The following is a 19,475-nucleotide window of genomic DNA, read 5'->3' as shown; positions in this document are numbered from 1 at the left end:
TACAAGTTGTGAATGAGGAAACTTAAATTAGAAATTATTTTCATTACTTTAATAGAATTATATATATTTTATATTTTAAACATTGCCATATAGCTATATATCAATGAGAATGCGTATATCAGCGAATTAGTAGTACTGGCGGTTATTTAAGATAATACTCATCGTGTTCCACAAAATGCGCCGCCTTTGTAATCAACAATACCAGTTCAATTAAACGCAATATTCCTCGTTTTATAATCTCAATAATGTTTGCCTTTCATTAGCATCAATTCACATGCACTGGATTAAAAAAAAAAAGATTGTATGCGCCTCGTGCTCATCTCTAGTTAATTGATTTCACTGTTTGGCGGTATTTTTCAGTTACCAACGCAATCGCAATAAACTAGTCAGCCGCAATGGCTTGACTGTCAGCTAACCAGGCCGGGAATACACAATTTAGCTACGAAATTTATGCCGCGGCACACTAAACGAGCCGGCGAGGCCTTTTCAATTGCAACAAATGCCACAAAACAGCAACAGCAACAACAACACCGACAAAGGAGAGAGGGAGATGGAGGGATGGAGAGAGGTGTGGCAGTTGCAAACGACAAGCGCAAACAATGGAGATAATTTAGTTGCCGCTCACAAAGCGAGTTCCCGACGATAGACACAGCGTTGCCAACTTGTTTAAAAATAGCAGCTGGTCAGCTGCACTGAATCCATTGGGCACGCCACACGAAAAAACAGTTAACTTTGCAGCATGCAACGTTTAAATTATGCAGACAAAACACAAAACAGGACACACCAGCAATACCCCCACACCCACCCCATCTCCTTGCTCCCCTACTGCCCTGTTGTGTTTGTTTGCCAAACGTCTGTGAGGTTCGGCTCGACTTACTCGACTCGGCTGTTTGCATTTGGCATTCAAAAAAGTTGCGGCAAACTGAATTTAAGTTGACTTCGAAGTGGCTTTAAGGCTCCAGGCATCGCAAATGCAGCTCATTTAAACACATGTCACAATACTTTCGCACAGCTGTCACTTTGACAATTTTCTAGATGAGTTTCCTGCGATTCCTTGTGCCAGCAACAACCAAAAAAAAAAAAAAACACATCAGATTGCCCCAGCCGTGGTTGGCACGCAAGCAGATACCCTGTACCCAGCTGCCGCAGCATGGGCTCGAGCTACTTTTTATAGATCTCCTTCTTTCTTCAAAACTATGAGAAAAAAAGGTCTTAGAGTTCAATTGACGGCTTAAGCCCAAGCCTCGCTTTAAGTTTTCTCATGTAAGCAATACAAATTTAATTTATTGAATTAGTTTATTAATCATTTCTATTTAGTCATAATTTGACCATTCCATTGGAGCAGAGAAACGCCATCTGCTGCCTGTTACATTTATTTGCATAAAACCATTAAACCCTCTTCTTGTAATGGGTACAGGGTATGAAAAAAAAAAAAAGAAAAGAAAAAAATCTAAGCTAAGCTGCCGTCTTGCCTTGTCGCCTTGTGCGTAGGTTTGTCAACGTCATCATCATAATGTTGTACCACACACACACACACACACACATACTTTCACGCACACACACACACGCCACACACGCACACTCACACACCCTCGCACACTCATATAGCTGGGACAGATTGCTTGTCTGCCTGCCTGCCTGGCTGGCTGGCTGGCTGGCTGACTTCTTGCGGCGCGTTTGTCGCCCCGCATAATGAAAACTTACATCAATATAACGTGTATTAGAAAAATGGCAAGCAGCTGCGCTTTCTGCCTTATATATAGACCTTTATAAGTATATTTATATATTATCCTTTTTCTTCTGCCAGACTTGCCTCATCTGTGCCTCGCTTCAAAGTTATTGCAGAAATTATTCATGGCTTGATAATTGTCCGCAAATTTAGCTCTAAATAATTCAAGTTCCATTTATTAAAAGACTTTTCAAGTTTCGGCATTTGCATTGGATGTAATCATATTGGTAGTATTGATTTTTATATTTTTCTATGACTATTCGTTTTTTTTTAATAGTAATAATAGTTTATTAACACCACAAATTTGGGTTCGATTAAAGCTGCTATCAATTTGTGCAAAACAATGTATCTTTACAATTAATTGTAATTTGTTGTTACATAGTGTAAAACATGTAACCATTGTAACCATAAGACCATTGAGTTTCCTTAAATAATTTAGAGGTCGCTGGTGTGCACCCGGCTATATTTAAAGGGCGCTGTGATAAGGTTGATCTGCTTAAAAGAATACCCCTACCAAGTGGAAGCACTTTGACGAACAGACAAATCAAGTTATTCTGCTTGAACTAACTGCGGCCAGTTAAGAAATGGACTTCGAAAAGTAATAGCTATAATTTGCCCCGTAATTGGCCTATCTGATGGAGGTTCAAACTCATACTTGTTTAAAATAGATAAATTAAAATCCGTTAAGGTTTTCAGTCTCAGATCGTTTTCAGTCCACAATGGAATTGCGCTTAAAACCAGTTCTGAAAATGTTTAATATTAACACCAAAATATTTTACTGTGAACGGACATACGCCACAAACTAAGCGCACAAAGCAGGCGCATTAACCAAATTATAAGCCATGGAGTGGGATAAAGCGTATATATACTTATTCTAAGGCACTGTAATAGTTTGGCAATATCAAATTTCATAAAGAGCACACGCCGGAAATAGGAAGGATGCGCTTTGTCGCTCCATCTAGGACTCATCTCGCCATGCGTGTGCTCGTCTGCTTGTATGTGTGTGTGGCTTACTAGGAAGTAAATTTCGTTATCGTTTATTATTATTATTATGCGCGATGTGTGAAATGTCTGTATATATATGGGGAGTGCGTGTGTGTGTGTGTGCGTGTGTGTACCTCATGTTTGTGTTGTGACGTGGGAAATAAATTTATATTCATAACACAGGACGCGGACGAAGCAAAAGACGTTGGTGGAGCCGAAGGCGCCAGCGTCCACAAGTCGCCGACATGCATACAAAGTGCTTTATGTGTGTGTACCACAAGATGGTGGCAATGTTGTGCCTCCTGCTCCAGTTGCAGCTCTTGTAGCAGCATTTCATCAACAGCTACCATCAGACTGGGAAGTTTTTTGATTAAGCTGGAGTGGAGCCTGAAGTTCTCTGGGAGCTTTGAGTCTAGAGTAGCATGTGCAGCTAATGGGATCAGCGTTGCAGGCGGCGGCATCAGAGCTCCAAAATCCTACATATTGATTACTAATTTACTTGCCGTCTATGTCTCAAGTTTCTGCCCAAAACTTCACATAGCATCACGACAACACAAATGCAGATAACTTGATTTTGCCAGTAGTGGCCCAGGTTAGACCAGATCCGGCATTAACATCAAGTAAATGCACAGGACGTTGATGCAACGGAAAGTTGAAGCCTGCGTCCAGGTAACATTCACGTTGCAGTTGGCTATCCCTTTGGAGCAACTTCGTCTTCATATAAAATGTACAAAGCGACAGAGCAAAAGTAATTTTGGGTACAGCAGGCGGGGTGGATCTGGTGGCCTTCCAGGCACATGACTAGACCCAATATGAACTTCCACTCAAAGCCACTCATGCATGAAGTCAAACGGCAAACGTCGAAGCTGGAAGCTCGAACCTCCGACTCCGAGCCTCGAATGTTAAGCGACAGTCGCACAACAATCAAAAAGCGTATGGAAGTCAAAGGCGCCACAGGGCACACGGCACAGGGTAACGGGCCGCGGCGGGCGGCGGACCAAATGGAGAGCGACTGGTAACTGGGCGCCTAAAACCGTTCCCATCAATAGCATTGGGCATTGGGTTTGGGTTCGATGCAATGCAATAACTTGCCAAACTGACACCATATCCTTGGGGTACACTTTTTGGAAGCGGCACATGTAGCGCTCTGTGCTCTAAAATAGTTTTTTTCTTCTTCTTCTGTTTTCAGATATATCTATAAAAGGAAAGGGAACTACACGCACGACTTCTCATCATCATGTGTATTCGGGGTATACATGAGTTTTGGGTACACTTAGCGAAAGAAACTATTGTAAAAATAATGTGAGTATGTTAAAGAAAAAATATTTAGCGAATGCAACTATAGATATCCTACAAATAGGGAAATTCTATATTAAAAGTATTTAAAAAGCTTTTTATGATATACAAATAAAATAAAATAAATATATTATATATGTATATATAATATAATAATAATTTAAATATATCATAGAGTTAAATTTCAAATTGAAAATAAGGAGCGAAATCTCTTTCTCTCTCTCTTTCCCTCGTATTTAATTTTTTTTCTATAAAATTGATCGATTGAGCAACGACCAGATACGATCAGATGTATCGATCAGTTAGCTCCAAATTGTTTATAGCGGGCGTAATTAAAATTTGCTAATGAAAGATGTCTCTCATTTTACGTGACTTGCTACGGAAACTACGGAAAGTTCAGATATCGAAATTGACTTCAGGTGAAAATTTAAACAAATGTTTGAGGTAGATAGTCTCTTTGGTTAGGAGTAGTTCCTTGGTTGATTTAAAAAGTTAAAATATCCTGAATCTTCCCCTAATTGAACCGTATATCGTGCATCTAAAGAGGAGCTGGTCAGCAGATTCTATTATTTTACAAGTTGAAAATTGGTCTGTAGTGGCAAGATTCCACATTTTGTCAGGATTTCAAAAATGTATTGGCACCATATACACAGCAATCGATTGTTTCATATTAAAAGTTAATATTCATATTATAAATAAGGTTTTTCAGTTTGCTTTATAATCATTTCGCTGCCTGTACACAAAATTTCAATGGAAGCAATGCGAAATCATGCACAAATCGAGCAAATTGCATATTTCTTACGCTGGCGATTTAATTTTTTATGCGATATGCAAGAGAGTCAAGAGTCATGAGTCGCCTCCACTGCAATTGCTGCTCCAACTCCGACCATATCCTTAGGTTTCCACTTGGCGCATTTGTGTCTTTCTCTTTGCGAGTGTGTGTGACTTGTAAATTTCCCCAGTTGAAGCTCAGCAGCAGCAGCCGCAGCAGCAGTTCTTGCAGAGGCGCTTGATTGAGCGCACGTTTTCCCGGCTTCGAGTTTGACTGTCAGACAGTCAGCGCTTCACTTGACTTTTTATTTTAAACATAGAGCATGATGTGGGGGATTGGGTATGTGGTGCACGAAATTAAACAAAAAAGGCAACGGCTAACTCTTTTTATTTCCCAAGTGTCAGTAGAAGCCTTGGCGCAATTTTCGTTTGGATTCCAGGCACCGACCGATGTGATGGCAGCTCGTACGTGTTTAGTTATTTTCTTTGAGGTTTGCTTAGCCTAGCAAGAGCTTAATCGGACATGGTATAACATTTCTGCAATATCATTAACAGCATCATTAGAATTGTTGTCTGCAAGCCCTATATTGGGATTCAATCCCTTTGTCTGTATTAAAGTTACATTCGTTGCAACCCCCAACAAATCCCTGGTCCTCAGCAGCATTTTTGCATGTCATGTCATGAGTATGTAAATTTTCTCCCTACCTCTCTTACTCTTTCTCTCTCTATCCCTCTCTTCCTCTCTTTCGAACTTTCTCTGCGTCTCTGTATCTATGCTAAAGTATTAATGTGCAAAAGTACAGCGTTGATTTCACATGTCTCTCTGGACACACTTGGGGACTAGCGAATCCTCCACCATGCGAAGGCGTTGAAAAATGTTGCAAAGATGCAAAACAACTGTTGGCAGTTTGTCAAATTTGATTTGTCATACATCAAATGGCTTTAAAATGACAAGAAACGAGGGCTGCCAGCCAACTCGCTGTGGCAGATACTAGAAAAAAAGAACGAGTGCTTTGAATAGACATCGAGTGAGAGCTACAGAAATGTTGGTGGCAAATATCAAAAGGGAGCTGACAGCTAAAAAGCCAGGTTGCATAACAGGAAGGGCATAAAGAAAAATAATATTTTCTTTTCCATTTCAGTTTATTATATCAAAGACGCAAGTTAAGAACAAATAAGTGAAAATTTTGGAACAGTTGATAATATGTGACTATATTCCGTATTAATAATAATAACCATAATAATAATAATTATAATAATAAAAATTAATGAAATGATATATTGACTGTGTTCTTTTCTTTAATATTAAATATGACTCACAAATTCTACATATATTTGTTATTGATACGAACATCTTATCTTATTGGCAAAATAAACACCGTTGACTATATATACAATACGCTTCTATTCATTCAGCTCTTCAGAATGACTTCAATCAAAACTTTAGAGATATACGGCAATGCCTATCTAGTGTAAAATAGTTAGTGACTTGACCTTATTCGAAAAGTATTCACATGTTCATATGACCTGAAATTGTTTACCCTACATGAGTTTCGAGGTTTCGCAAAAATATTTCGCGTGTTATAGCACTTTCTTTTATCTCTTTTTTTTCAAAATACAACGAGCTCTAACTAAAACTATGGTCTTAAACTTAAAAGAAAATAATGTTATTGTTATTCTTATCACAGAGCACTCTAAACGATTCATGTTAGCCATAGTTAGTCAGACAAAATTTAAAAGACACGTCAAACTTATTGGATCGACACAAGAGTAAAGGTCATCAATGTCGGCTTGTAATAGATTACAAGAGTCCATATCCTTATATGCAGAGCACAACTCTACATCACTGGCATGGATTAATTTGATGAATAATTTGGGGAATTCAAAAGTCACCTGGATGAATTTGAAATATGAATTTATGATAATAACCCTTTTACTATTACTCAAATAGTCTGAGACCCATTATTTAGGAGTGATTACACCTTACCTACAGAGAAGAAGCACAACCCCTGCATAAAATGTTTGCTATGGCAGCTAAGCTGCCCGATCGCATCATTGGTATTGCATTGCCGATAAAGAAATTTGTTATCGCAGCTGATAACAATTCGAAAAGTAGTACGAATAAATATCAGTTAATACTTGTACTTTCATTATACGTTCGAAGCTGACAGAGAAATGGCTGAAATTCAACTTAGTCAGCTTGTTTTCGTAGAGGTAAATTTATATGGTAAATATATATAAGGTTTTTATTAGTAAAAGAGTGCAAATTATGTAGAAAATTGGAGAAGGCACCTTTGGAGTCGTCTGGAAAGGAACCTATAATGGCGATGTGGTTGCTATCAAAAGCTTAAAGGGGACAACTGAGAAGAAGGATATTGAACGCGAGGTAAATTATTTGGCAATGGTCGAACATAGGAACATCATCAAATTAATTGGTATAGCGACCGACAACATAGAGACCCACTTAGTTATGGAATATGCCGAAGGCGGATCCTTGTGGTCCTTCTTGCATAAGAGCGATATACCATATACACTTGCAGAAGGTATAAGCTGGTTACGTCAGGCTGCGGAGGTATATAATACATATGCTTTTTAATCAGAGCGGATGAAAACTTTGATTATTTATGTTATATTTATAGGCGCTCGCTTATCTACATGGGCAATCAGAGCGATCAGTGATTCACCGTGATGTGAAGCCCCTCAATATGTTGCTAGACGGCACTAGAAGAACGTTGAAAATTTGCGATTTCGGGTTCGTCAGAAATGTGCAAACCCAAATGACAAGCCAACGGGGTACCTGCTTGTATATGGCACCCGAGGTTCATATATTTCATATTTTCGGGGATATATATCATTTTAATTAACGCACTTTACAACACACAGGTTTTCAATGGTAAGCGATACACTGAGAAATGTGATGTGTATAGCATGGGCATTACAATCTGGGAAGTTCTGTCGCGTAAAGTGCCGTACTATGAGAAACATGAGCTTAAACAGATTCAACTCTTAACACAAATTGACGATCTCGGTATGTTTATAAATTATATGCGTTTGAATATACGAGATGTTTAAGAATAACACTAACATTAATACATCAATTGATGCAGATCTACGGCCATCTCTAAATGATTTAATTTTTGAGTGTCCCGAGCAAATAAAAACTCTGATGCAAGAATGTTGGGATAAGAACCCCGATAAGCGTCCCTCCATGCAGGGTATTTTGGAAATCTTAAAACAGTTCTAAGCAACTTTCTGGAGTTAAGAGTTATTAATAAAATATTTAATCCATATGTGTTCTTATCTGGACAGTGGAAGTAAATTGGAGTATTTAATTGATTTATAGCTATGAGGTGGTAGCGGGGAGGTAGTATCAAATGAAGGATACTTGATATATAACATATATATGTTACTATTCAGAAAGCTACATGTCAAGTTTGGTGACAAGTTATCGATTATCGGAAACAAACTCGTGCTGCGCGGGCACTAGAAAAACCTTCTTCTGCCTGTTACATACATTTGCACAATTACATTATACGCTTTTTGCCCATTTATAATGGGTTAAGTGTATAAAAAGAAAACTAAGATTGGGATAAAACATAATAAATCGTATAGTTTTCATTTATTCTACAGACTCGTAGAAAATGTATCAATATCTCACTTCTCTTTGATTAATATCTGATATACTTTCCAGAGATATTTCGAGGCATAGTTTTCTTTAGCTATACGAGCATGGAACTTTCTTAGACACAAGCTTCCTTTTTAAAGACACTCCATTACCTTCTTCGACATGATTACGCATATATTAACAATGCTTCAAACACGAACTAAGGCTACTTCTCTGTTCCTAAGTAGCCGGCCCATTCATTTACTTAATATTATAATATAAATTTAACGCACTCCATCAAAAGTGGAGCACTCGAAAGGCAACACCAGTTGAAGGTGGACGGGGTTGGGGGTGGAGATCGCTTCAGAACACGGTTAGAATACCGGCAGGCACTGATGCCAGCCAGGCAAGCACTTTGGGCCAACTTAGCCGGCTGCCGGGCAGGCCTTAGGACACATAGACAAGCATCTGTTTGAAGGACACGAAATGAAACTCATTTGCTTCATTGGGCCCAGTAAGCAGGCTGCAAAAGTGGGCTGGCAAATGCCACAGTTGGTTTTTACCCGGACCTAGCTGGCTGCCTGGCATTTGTGCAGCGTGACACGCAAATTGCCAGGATCCACACAGGGATACACACACACACACACACACACACACACACACACACACACACACACAGCTAGACAATGAAACGTGTTAAACTTCGCCTCCGACAAGTCAAGTGGGAGCACAATGGACTCCGACAGCCCAGACAGTCATTTGTAGCTGTTGCAGCAGCTGCAGCTGGGCCAGTGTGACCATGACTAATTTGTTAGCAATTATGTTGGATTGACGTCGCCGGACTGAACTGCATTAGCATAATTGTTGTTATGAGCAAGCGCTCACAGGTGTGACTTTCATGAAGTTAGTCATGACTGCCGTACGGAAGAGAAAGCATGTCTTTAAGTGAAAAGAATAAAACTGAAATTGATATCGAATTAGCGCTAGGCAATAAACTTTTCATCTCTCAACTATTTACTCTTTACACAGTGATAATTCACCTAACGGCCACCTCCATTAAACGGACTCGATCGGACAATAATTACCAGACTGTCTCTGTCCGCCCAAGAGAATTTTACCCGTGTAACCTTTACTCTTCTCAGTGAATAACCCGGGTTAGTTACGGTCAAACAAATGCCTCCTGTAATGTACTCAAAGCCTATCTTCATCTGTCTATAAGAAGACCAGCCGGATACTGATTCGTATATCTACATGTACGACTGTTTTTTTCTGATTAACAGACTGCCTGACACACTGTACTGAAGTTATGTTATGAAGGTGCACGGTCTCATGGCTATTTTCTTTAAACTTCACACCGCGTGACTAGCGTTGATTCTAAGATTTTCATTCGCTTGACTTATTTTCAAATTGATATGTAAGGTATAACTTGAAACCTGGAGCGCAACATAGTACATATACATATAAATTTACGCTGGACGGGAAATGACTGCATTGAACGGGGCAAGGCACAAAGTCACATACATATTAGTAAAATGTAGTTTAAAAGATACCTATACACATTAATACTTTATAATACCTTATTTATCTGGCCTAATTTGGATATGATTATAGTATATATGATTATTTTTGCTTTTAAAAACCTAACATTAACTATAGTTATAAGGAAATGTTAGAATATCCGTTGCAAGAATATTTCATTTTCGGCATACTTTTTTTTAACCAGTAAGCCCCAGTTTCAACAACTTAATGACTTAAGCAACTAACTAGAACACAAAGTCTTGTATAAAGTTTCCACTTTTAAAAGTCAGTCAAATGCAAAACCGCAGCTAGTTTTGGGGTACCGGAGAGAGAGGTTCACAGAGCCAGATAGCAATGGGACAGGAAGAGAGACAAGAACACAAACACGGCCGCAAACCGCAGCTCTGCATGTTTAACAATTTGCACTTAATTGTTTAGCTCGACAACAACAATTACGAGACAACTGACAACAGCAACAACAACAATTATATAACACATTTACAAGCGCACTGTAATTAATTTATGTGAATTGTTTGGGAAGCTGCTTTAAGTGAGCCCCTAAATAGTTTCCCATTCGTTTATTCAGCCATTGGGTCGATTTTTGGCTGCTGCTGCTTCTTCTTCCACTATGACACGCCCACTCAACTGTATGGCAATTGAAGAGGGGGTATCACGTGGTCAGCAATTAGAGCTGGTTAAGGTGAGGGCGAGGCTGCTGTCCCAGCGAGTTTCTTAATTCGTTAGTTAACTAGAGAGAAAACTACGAAGAGCAGATATCGAACGTGAGCAATCCTTGCAGTGCGGAGAGTAGCAGAGTTTAATTCGCCGAATTTGATGAGATGTCACAAAAACAATTTAGACAGGTGAGATAAATTTAAAGGAATTTGAAAATTGCGAGTTACTGGAAAAATCGGAGCAGGATTTTGTTAGATATTCTCTGTAAAATAGAAGTGAATCAGTGAGATTCAAAGCATCTGTGAGAAACATAAGCATAACATAAAAAACATAAATGCATTTGTTGTTGATACAAACATACCTAAAATGGAAAAAAAGTACATATTCAAGGATGCAAAAGTATCTAAAAGTGGTATGTTCGATTATGCTTTACTTCTTATATATACCTCTCCTAACAGACATTCAATTTAAATCAAGTCATAACATTTATCCCTCTGTTGAACGGACACTCCCCTTGTGGGTGCAAAAATCACCCGCCTGTCGCTGTCCTACTCAAGAAAATTGTCCCTGATATTGATTATTATATAATATAACGAATTTTATATAAGACTTGCCGAAACTTTCTAGACCTTTGGAATTTGATTCAGTTTTTTAACAACTATACATATGCCTTATGTCTAAATTCAAACAACCCGATGTGGAACCCTTAAATGAGCCACTCTCGCGCAAAATCCCGCACTTCAAGACTGTCGCTTTTCAAATTATCGCCAGCGGATCATCCAGTATTGTTGAGGTGTTTCTTATGCTGCCACTGGATGTGGTTAAGACCCGACTTCAACTGCAGAGCAATGCACTGACAAAAGGACCCAATCACTATAGGGGGGTGCTTCATGCCTTTGCCAAAATATATCGTCAGGAAGGTGTTAACGCATTTTGGAGAGGCGTCGGCCCTCTACTAGTGTCTGACACGCCGAAACGTGCCATTAAGTTTGTGAGTTTTGAGCAGTCCAAGCCGTATTTTCAGTCTGGGTCGGTGCCGGCTCCCGTAACCTATGCGCTAGCTGGTGGTTTGGCCGGCACCCTTGAGGTGCTGCTACAAAATCCCTTCGAGGTTGTCAAGGTTACACAGCAGGCGAATCGAAAGAAGAAACTCCATCCCATGCGTGTCGCGAGGAATATCATCAATGAAGGCGGCTATGGTTTCAATGGACTTTACAAAGGCGTGACAACGACCATGGCGAGAAACTTCATTTTTCACATACTATACTTCGGTTTCTTTTGCAGTGTTCGAGAGGCCACACCCGCTTATAATAATTCCGTTATGGAGTTTCTGCGCAATTTTACGATCGCCTATTCGGCCGGCTCTTTGGGTTGCTTGTTCAGCATTCCCCTTGACGTGGCAAAGACGCGGATACAGGGACCACAGCCCGTGCCGGGCGAAATTAAATATGCCCGGACATATGGCACGCTTATGACGGTATATAAAGAAGAAGGCGCTCACGCACTCTACAAGGGCCTCCTGCCGCAGGTTATGCGTGTTGGCCCAGGCGGAGCTATACTGCTTTTGGGCTATGAGTATGTGACGGAAATTTTGGTTAAATACTACAATTAGGGTATTACAAATTTTACTTTAGTGTACACCTATATTTTGGACCTTAAGATTGTTTAACCACATAAACAATCATTTTTCAGAATAATAAATTGGCAATGTAAACTAGAACGAATCGTTATTGGAACGGATGTCATTAAGCCGGAAAATTTTTATTCATCTAGCAAAGATTAGAAATTGGAGTTTAGAAAATTGGTTAAAAGCTCACGCTTTAGTCAAAAATACCACACAAGAAACAAAAATATACATGATCTGTATATACTATAAAAAAAGCTAAATGTCAAATTCGGTGACCATAGTTATTAAGCCCTAAAGATATATCTGGGCAATAGGAAGTCAAACCAGCAAGTCTATTGATCTTATAGATATACATACAGACGAACATAGCTAGATCGACTCACGAATGTATTTACTCTATGGGGTCGGAGACGCTCCTTTCTGCTCAATTTTGCAAATTTTGTGTAATTTAGATGTTAGTTAATATTAATAATTATAAGTTTTTTCTTCAATCTGTTGTTGGCCGCCCATTCAAACATTTTGAATGGATGACATTCTCTCTCTTATACTCCACATTGCCTTTTTTCCTTCTCAGTATATCTTTCTCTCTTTAGCAGCTAAACGAGCAATCCAAGTCAACTGATTAACCAACAGAGCAGCAAAATAACAAATAAAACAAACACTAGAGCAAACACTTGAAGCTGTAGACAATTAAACAAGCCGAGCAACAAATCGAATCGCCAAGCAACAACAATAACAGCAACAGCAGAACAAACAATAAATGTGTTTTGGCTTTTCTGGGCACCGAAAATGTCTCCAGGGTCAATTTCAAATGCATTTGCATAGCCACAGATGCACACACACACACGCACTGACAGACACACACGCAAACACACAAACACAAGCTCAAAATATACATAGATTAGTGTAATTACGAGTATAGCCATGAATTGGAATGATGTCAATGTTGGCTCTAAGGCATTTTGCTGTATTGAAGAGAGAGAGATGTATATGTTTATAAATATGTGGAGAAAGAGAGACAGAGAGAGAGAGAAAGAGAGAGAGAGAGACAGGGGAGAGTGGAGCATTAGTAACATGATGCCAGTTACATTTGGCATATGGCAAATTCAGCTTTTGATTTCATTTCATTACCCATTGCAATTTCAACTATGAATAATTGAATATGTGCACTGCATACTTTAAGGCTCCAAATTGCCATTGCAATTGTTTGCCCTTGTTGTTGTTGTCGTTGTTGTTGTCATGCTTTTGGCTAATTCAGCTGGAATATGCTTATTACGCATTAAAACTAATTAAGCATGAACATTCAGTTGACTCCCCCTAACGACGCGTAGTCCCCTTGAAAACCAATTGACAAAAGTTTGCAAATATTGTTATTTGTGTTTGATTGATGTCAGTTTTAAATTGTTCAACATTTAAAATTGGATTGTTGCAATTTGTTAAACAGCAAGCTAAATAGATTAACCATTGATGTATGTATGTATAGATCTAGACAACAAATCAATGTGCATTTTTTAAAACATGCGATAATATAAGTTTTTAAATTGGTGGGTAAACAAGATGCTAAAATAAACATATATCCACATATATAGTAATAGGACTTATTATCAATATGTTTATTAAAGGCTAAATAACCAAATTGAGTATAAATTATATAAACTATTAGAAACAGACACATAGAAAATATATTCAGGTTTTTACTAATATGAGATGTATACATATATTAGCACGTATGTTTAATTTTATAACTATATTTAAATAAATAATTTTAATTATTTTATTGTCGCTTTTATCTTAATTTTGGGCTATAATTAAAGCTTTGTTTAGATATAATTTAAAATAAATTTAATTATTATTTCAATTATATTTGAAATGGTTGCTTAATTGGGCATTTAAAAAAAATTAATATAAAACAATGCAAATTATATTTTTTTTTTAACGAAAGCTTCTGAATAAATAGATAACATATATATTAAATTTTATATAAACATTTATAGTTACTGAGCATAATATATCTTATTCTTATTTCTACCTTTATTCCTGCCTTAGTGCACGACAAATTAGGCTATGAACAACTCTTGTCGTGTATTATAGATGCAATAGCTTGTACCACGTTTTCTCTGCTCTCTCCCTAATTAACTTTTTGCTTTCTGGATACCTTTGCGAATTCACTGGCCACACCGCGCTATGAGAAGGGACATAGCTTACCAGACAGGCTAAAACTTTCTTCCACTCGTTCAGTGATAATCCATCACTATCTTTTTTTTTTTATTTATTATATTTTCCAAAATAATATTGCTAATAGGGATTTTTTTAATTTTGATCTAAAAATACTTATTCGCGGCTAAAAATATCAATGACAAATAAGCTCTGAAAAGCGGGCAAATAAAATACCTCCATTGTGTCGGTGATGCAATTAGAAGTTTATGTTCTCTGTTCTCTCCCATCTGCTCAACACTTGTTTTGACACTAGTTTTGTCGACCATTAATAATTAATAAATAAATAAATATTTTGGAGACTGAATTGGTAAACTGATGTTAAGCACAACTTATCGCATATAACTTTTGACAGAGACCTAATCAAAAATATTCGGTTTTTACTTTAAATCTCATTGTAATTGTGATTGAATATGAGTAGTTCGTTATATAGAAAATGTGAAAAAAATTGCAATAATAAAAAAATATATAATTCTTAAAGTCGGTGCCATAACAATTTAAGTACATAAATGCAGCCATTTGGTCATTTGCTTTATTAAATTATTTGCAGCTTTCAATTTTATTTCTTTTGAGTCAATTATGCCGCACAAATTCCACACATAATTCCAATCAAACTGCACCATTTTAACAGGAAGCCCACTTGAAATACAACAATAGCCACACGCTCAATCAATATGAGTCCAATTACTAATAAAAATGAGCTTTTGAAAAATTCAAAAACAAATTGAGTTAACAAAACTGAAAAGCACTCAGTTGAAACTTAATTGTTGTCGCATTTTGGCGTTTCTGTATCTGTAAATATATCTACGAGTATCTGTGTATCAATTGGTTACTTTAACTGCTTCGTGCTGTTGTCTAGTCAATAAAATATGAATTATTTGAAATATTTAAGCGTACAAATAAATCAAATGCCAACGTTCGGCATCAAAGCGAGCAAAATGGCCGGGAAAACAAAAATGTTCTGCGTGTGTGTGTGTGTGTTTTTTTTTTGCCTGGTCACAAATTTTTTATCAGTGAATAGCAAAAATTTCGTATACGTCATGTTATTGTTGTTGAATTCCTGCTCTTGTTATTGTTGTTGTTGTTTTTGTCGTTGTGGTTGTCTAAATAAATTTTTTATTGACCATGGTTAACGCTTCAGTGAACAATAAACGAATGAAAGGCACGCAGCAGTGCGGACGGCCAAGGGAATTTTTGGTTCACGCCGAGCGGCAAAAGCACAAAAACCACAGAGAAAAATTTTGCAGGACGCCAACGCCAACTGCCAGTGTTGGCCAACACCTCGAAGCATGCCACAAGTTATTTTACACACACACACACACTTCACAGCTAAATGTGTGTGAGTGCTTGTATGAAATAAAATGCTCGAATTACACATGTTATACAATTGTTAGACGTAAATATGATTATGCTTGTGGGCAGCGTGAGAGGACCAAGATACCAATCCAAGGCCCAAACTTACACCGAAAGTGTGTGTGCTCGAATTTGAGTGTAGATTTTATTATTACCATTTTCTAAACAATATTTTATTTACTCTGAAAATGGCTCCACATTCACTCAAGATCCTATAGTAAAATAGGTTAAATCATTTATGAAAATATTCTAACTGGGTCTTAATTTTCCATTTTTATTTCAGCCCAAAATTGTGTTAAAGTTCTAATTTATACTTATTCTTGTAACTACATAAAAATTCTAATTCTGTTTTCAGTTCATTTCATAGTATATAATAGTGATTTATTCAATAATATATATTATCACTTTGTAATTACAAAAAAACACTCAAAAAAACATTAAAAAAAAAAACAAAAAAAAAAAACATACATACTTATTATAATATCCCAGAATGTACCAAATCATTTTCAATAAAAATCAAAAAATGTTAACCAACACAAAAAAAAATATTCTAAATTTGTATTAAATAATTGTGGCAATAATTTATATAGGGTATCAGATCTTCACAAAGTACTGATTTAAGCTTTTGGAAATTCGAAACACGTTTCAGGTTGCCCTAGCAATATGTGAGCGGCAGACGTATTTTATTTCCTTTGACTTGGCATTATTTTCGTTTTTATTTTTACGTGGTCGTTGCCCCTGAAACTTTAAAGCCGCCACGTAAAGTGCTGTGAAAATGAAATGAAATTAATATGAAGTTTGACTTAACGCCTCATAAATCATTGTCCAATTTTCATGTCGCATGCCCTGCAGCAAGCAGCAGTGGCATGAGCAGGACGAACAGGGCCAGGACAATCTTGTGCTGCTGCTTTCCTGGCTGCCTGTAACACAAACACACTTAAAATGATTGAAATATATGTATGGCAGATATATGCGTAACATGGTGCTACATTGCAGCAAAATTGCGACCATCATAATGTAGATATATACATATGTACATGAACGTGTGTGTGTGTGTGCATGTGTCTGTGTCTGTATATGTGTATAAAGGCGGGCTACATATTGACCAAGAGCGAAGACAGAAGCTGGTATGAGAACCGGGCCGAAGACTGAAGACTTCCTCATTACACGCTTGTCACGTGCACATTTGACGATTCGCTGCACACACACACAAACACACACAGCACACAGTGACATAATTACACACACCCACACACTAACACCGGAGCATGACAGTCATTCATATTAATATTGTCGGTCGAAAAAAAACCGTGTAAAAACAGTGCTAAAAAAACCCCTTACGCACACTCGCATACAAATTTGTTTTTAAAGGATTTTATAATTGTATAAGAGACCAGAGCTTTTATCAACTATATGGACTTTACATACTTTTACACAAATTTGATTAAATTTAAATGATTTTCCTAAAGCGTGTGCAGACATTTAAAGCTTTTCACATTTTTACTATATGCAAAGGTAAAGTCTTAAATTTATAGAGTTCTCAGGCAATTGCAAGTGCTTGTCAATTTTTTTTTTTGCAAAATTTTACAAACGCCAAAGCTCACTTTGACTGCTAACAAAACTGATTTTTTTTTTATTTAAATCACATATATATAACAAATAATTTTGAAATAAAATAAATTCAATAAGCTCTTTTTTTCATAAAAACATTTGAGCTACATGATATTATTGTGGCCATACAAACCAAATAAAGGGCAATAAAGCAGAATTTTTTTTTAGAAGAATGTCAAAAACTGTTTTTGTTTCTACAAAAAGTATTTACTATAAATACAAATATAAACTGAGTGGAGCAGATAAGACCTATATATTCATATTAATCTCTATATATAAAACTGTTTGTCCTGACTGACTGACTGACTGACTGACTGACTGACTGACTGACTGACTGGTGATCAACGCACAGCCCAAACCGTAAGAGCTAGGAAGCTGAAATTTTCACTGTAGCTACCTTATGTGATGTAGGTGCACGTTAAGACGGGGTTTCAGGAATTTCCACCCGCAAGTGTGGCAAAATCGCGAAAAACGTTTGTATGTAACTTTTTTGTTTACCATCCGAGCGGCCCCAAACTTATTTTCAAAGATCTTTGTTCAAATTCATTTGAGGGGTGTTTCACACTTTTCGAAAAATACGTTCCTCCTTGGTGGAAATGGAGGTCAAAGATTTGGTGGATGACGTTTGTGTGTTCAAATTCGTTTCCAAAGATCTATAAGAAAAATCATTTGAGACGTATTTCACACTTTTCGCAGAATCCAAACTTTTTCGGAGGGAATGCGATTTAAAGATTTTTTGGGCGAAGTTTTAAGTTGTGTCCGATTTGCTTCAAACTTATTTTCAAAGCTCTACATAAGAATGTAATGAATACGTCTTTCAGGGAAATTCCACTCGCAACAGTGGTAAATTGGCGGAAAACGTTTGTATGAAAGTTATTTGTTTACCGTCCGATCAGTTTCAAAATCATTTCAAATTTTTTTGAGAACATTGATTTTATAACATACGTGCCACGGGCAAGGCCGGGTTATACCCGCTAGTAATAATATATAATAATAATACAGTTTTATGGGGCGGTTGGTTTGCCAACTTTGTTTAATTATCAATCTTTTTATCAATTTATATATTTCTCATTATATTTATCTGTCTCTATTTATTCATCTAAAAAGGCTGAAAATTATCATATCAATATTTTATTAAACTCTTTCAATCATCATCATTTTAATCATCCGCTTTATCTGATTTTTTTTTCTTATCCCGTAATATAAGAATTCAAAACAGGCCTAACCAGCTTTACTTAAAATTCAAAATTACCATTTACTTATTATTTAATTTGATAACAACTTTGAGATCAAACTTGAGGAAGCTTTAAGGCCCAAATTCTCAAAATTTGCCAAGAAACCATTTAATTTCAATTTGGCGTTTAAATTGCAAAGCTTGGCGCACAAGTTCATATGCAGTAGGGAGGCATTAAGCCGGAACTGGACCACTGACCACATGCACCACATGACGTCCCATTACATACCCAAATACACACACACACACACACACACACACACACTTGCTCAAACGTCTTGATACAGATAATTAAACATGCTGCGCACGTGCAGCGGCTGCTTTCAACATTTTATGCTCTGATATTCGAGCAAAAACAAATAAAATGCATGGGGCGTGTTTATATGTCTGGGCTGGTCTGGTCTGCCCTGGTCTGGTATGGTCTGGTCTGGGCCGCAAATTGAACCACAAGTAGCACCCAACTTCCACTAACTTTATGGGGCTGCTGACCGAGGAAATTCTAACAGTAACAACAACAACAACAATAGCGGAAACAAGAGTAAAAGCTAGTTATGCGACTGCTGGCAATTTTTATATATTAATTAAAAGGAATTTTACGTGCTAATGAAATAAAATGTGGAACGCGTGTCCAAGGGAAATGTGTGAAAATGTTTAAGCTGTGTAGGCGGCATAAATGAGAGCACATCCTGCTAGTTTTTTGTATTAACTAATAAAGAGCATTAAAAGTTTTCATCCCGCTTACATTTCACAATTTGTTTGGCCAGCGTGTTCAAAAAATATATAAAAATGTAAGTATGTAAACTCATATTAAGTATACGCCGCAAAGTTACGAACTTTTAATGATCGAATAAAATCCGCA

The 19,475-nt window shown here is 37.2% G+C and overlaps 2 protein-coding genes across 2 annotated transcripts; both read left to right on the top strand.

Annotated features, from left to right (window-relative positions):
• Positions 1–7,423: 7,423 nt before the first annotated feature.
• On the top strand, positions 7,424–8,099 carry LOC135439012 (putative mitogen-activated protein kinase kinase kinase 7-like). Its single transcript, XM_064697591.1, has 3 exons — positions 7,424–7,599; positions 7,664–7,808; positions 7,888–8,099. The coding sequence occupies exons 1-3, from the start codon at positions 7,486–7,488 to the stop codon at positions 8,022–8,024; spliced, it is 396 nt and encodes a 131-aa protein (XP_064553661.1). The 5' UTR covers positions 7,424–7,485; the 3' UTR covers positions 8,025–8,099.
• A 3,096-nt stretch (positions 8,100–11,195) lies between these two features.
• Positions 11,196–12,297, top strand: LOC135439005 (mitochondrial 2-oxodicarboxylate carrier). Its single transcript, XM_064697584.1, has one exon. The coding sequence runs from the start codon at positions 11,251–11,253 to the stop codon at positions 12,187–12,189; it is 939 nt and encodes a 312-aa protein (XP_064553654.1). The 5' UTR covers positions 11,196–11,250; the 3' UTR covers positions 12,190–12,297.
• Positions 12,298–19,475: the final 7,178 nt, after the last annotated feature.

Source organism: Drosophila montana, unplaced genomic scaffold (genome assembly GCF_035044405.1).
Source record: "Drosophila montana isolate Dmon_TW-CO22-7 unplaced genomic scaffold, ASM3504440v1 contig_402_1, whole genome shotgun sequence".
NCBI lineage: Eukaryota > Metazoa > Arthropoda > Insecta > Diptera > Drosophilidae > Drosophila > Drosophila montana.
Note: the sequence above shows the minus strand (reverse complement) of the source record. Positions and strands in the feature narration are given on the sequence as shown.

What these genes read in the sequence shown, in the direction of transcription:
- LOC135439005 (XM_064697584.1), top strand. Translation starts at nt 11,251, where the DNA reads ATGTCTAAATTCAAACAACCCGATGTGGAACCCTTAAATGAGCCACTC.
- LOC135439012 (XM_064697591.1), top strand. Translation starts at nt 7,486, where the DNA reads ATGTTGCTAGACGGCACTAGAAGAACGTTGAAAATTTGCGATTTCGGG. An exon ending in GCTTGTATATGGCACCCGAG is followed by an intron (nt 7,600 to 7,663) that starts GTTCATATATTT and finishes TACAACACACAG; the next exon opens with GTTTTCAATGGTAAGCGATA. An exon ending in AACACAAATTGACGATCTCG is followed by an intron (nt 7,809 to 7,887) that starts GTATGTTTATAA and finishes CAATTGATGCAG; the next exon opens with ATCTACGGCCATCTCTAAAT.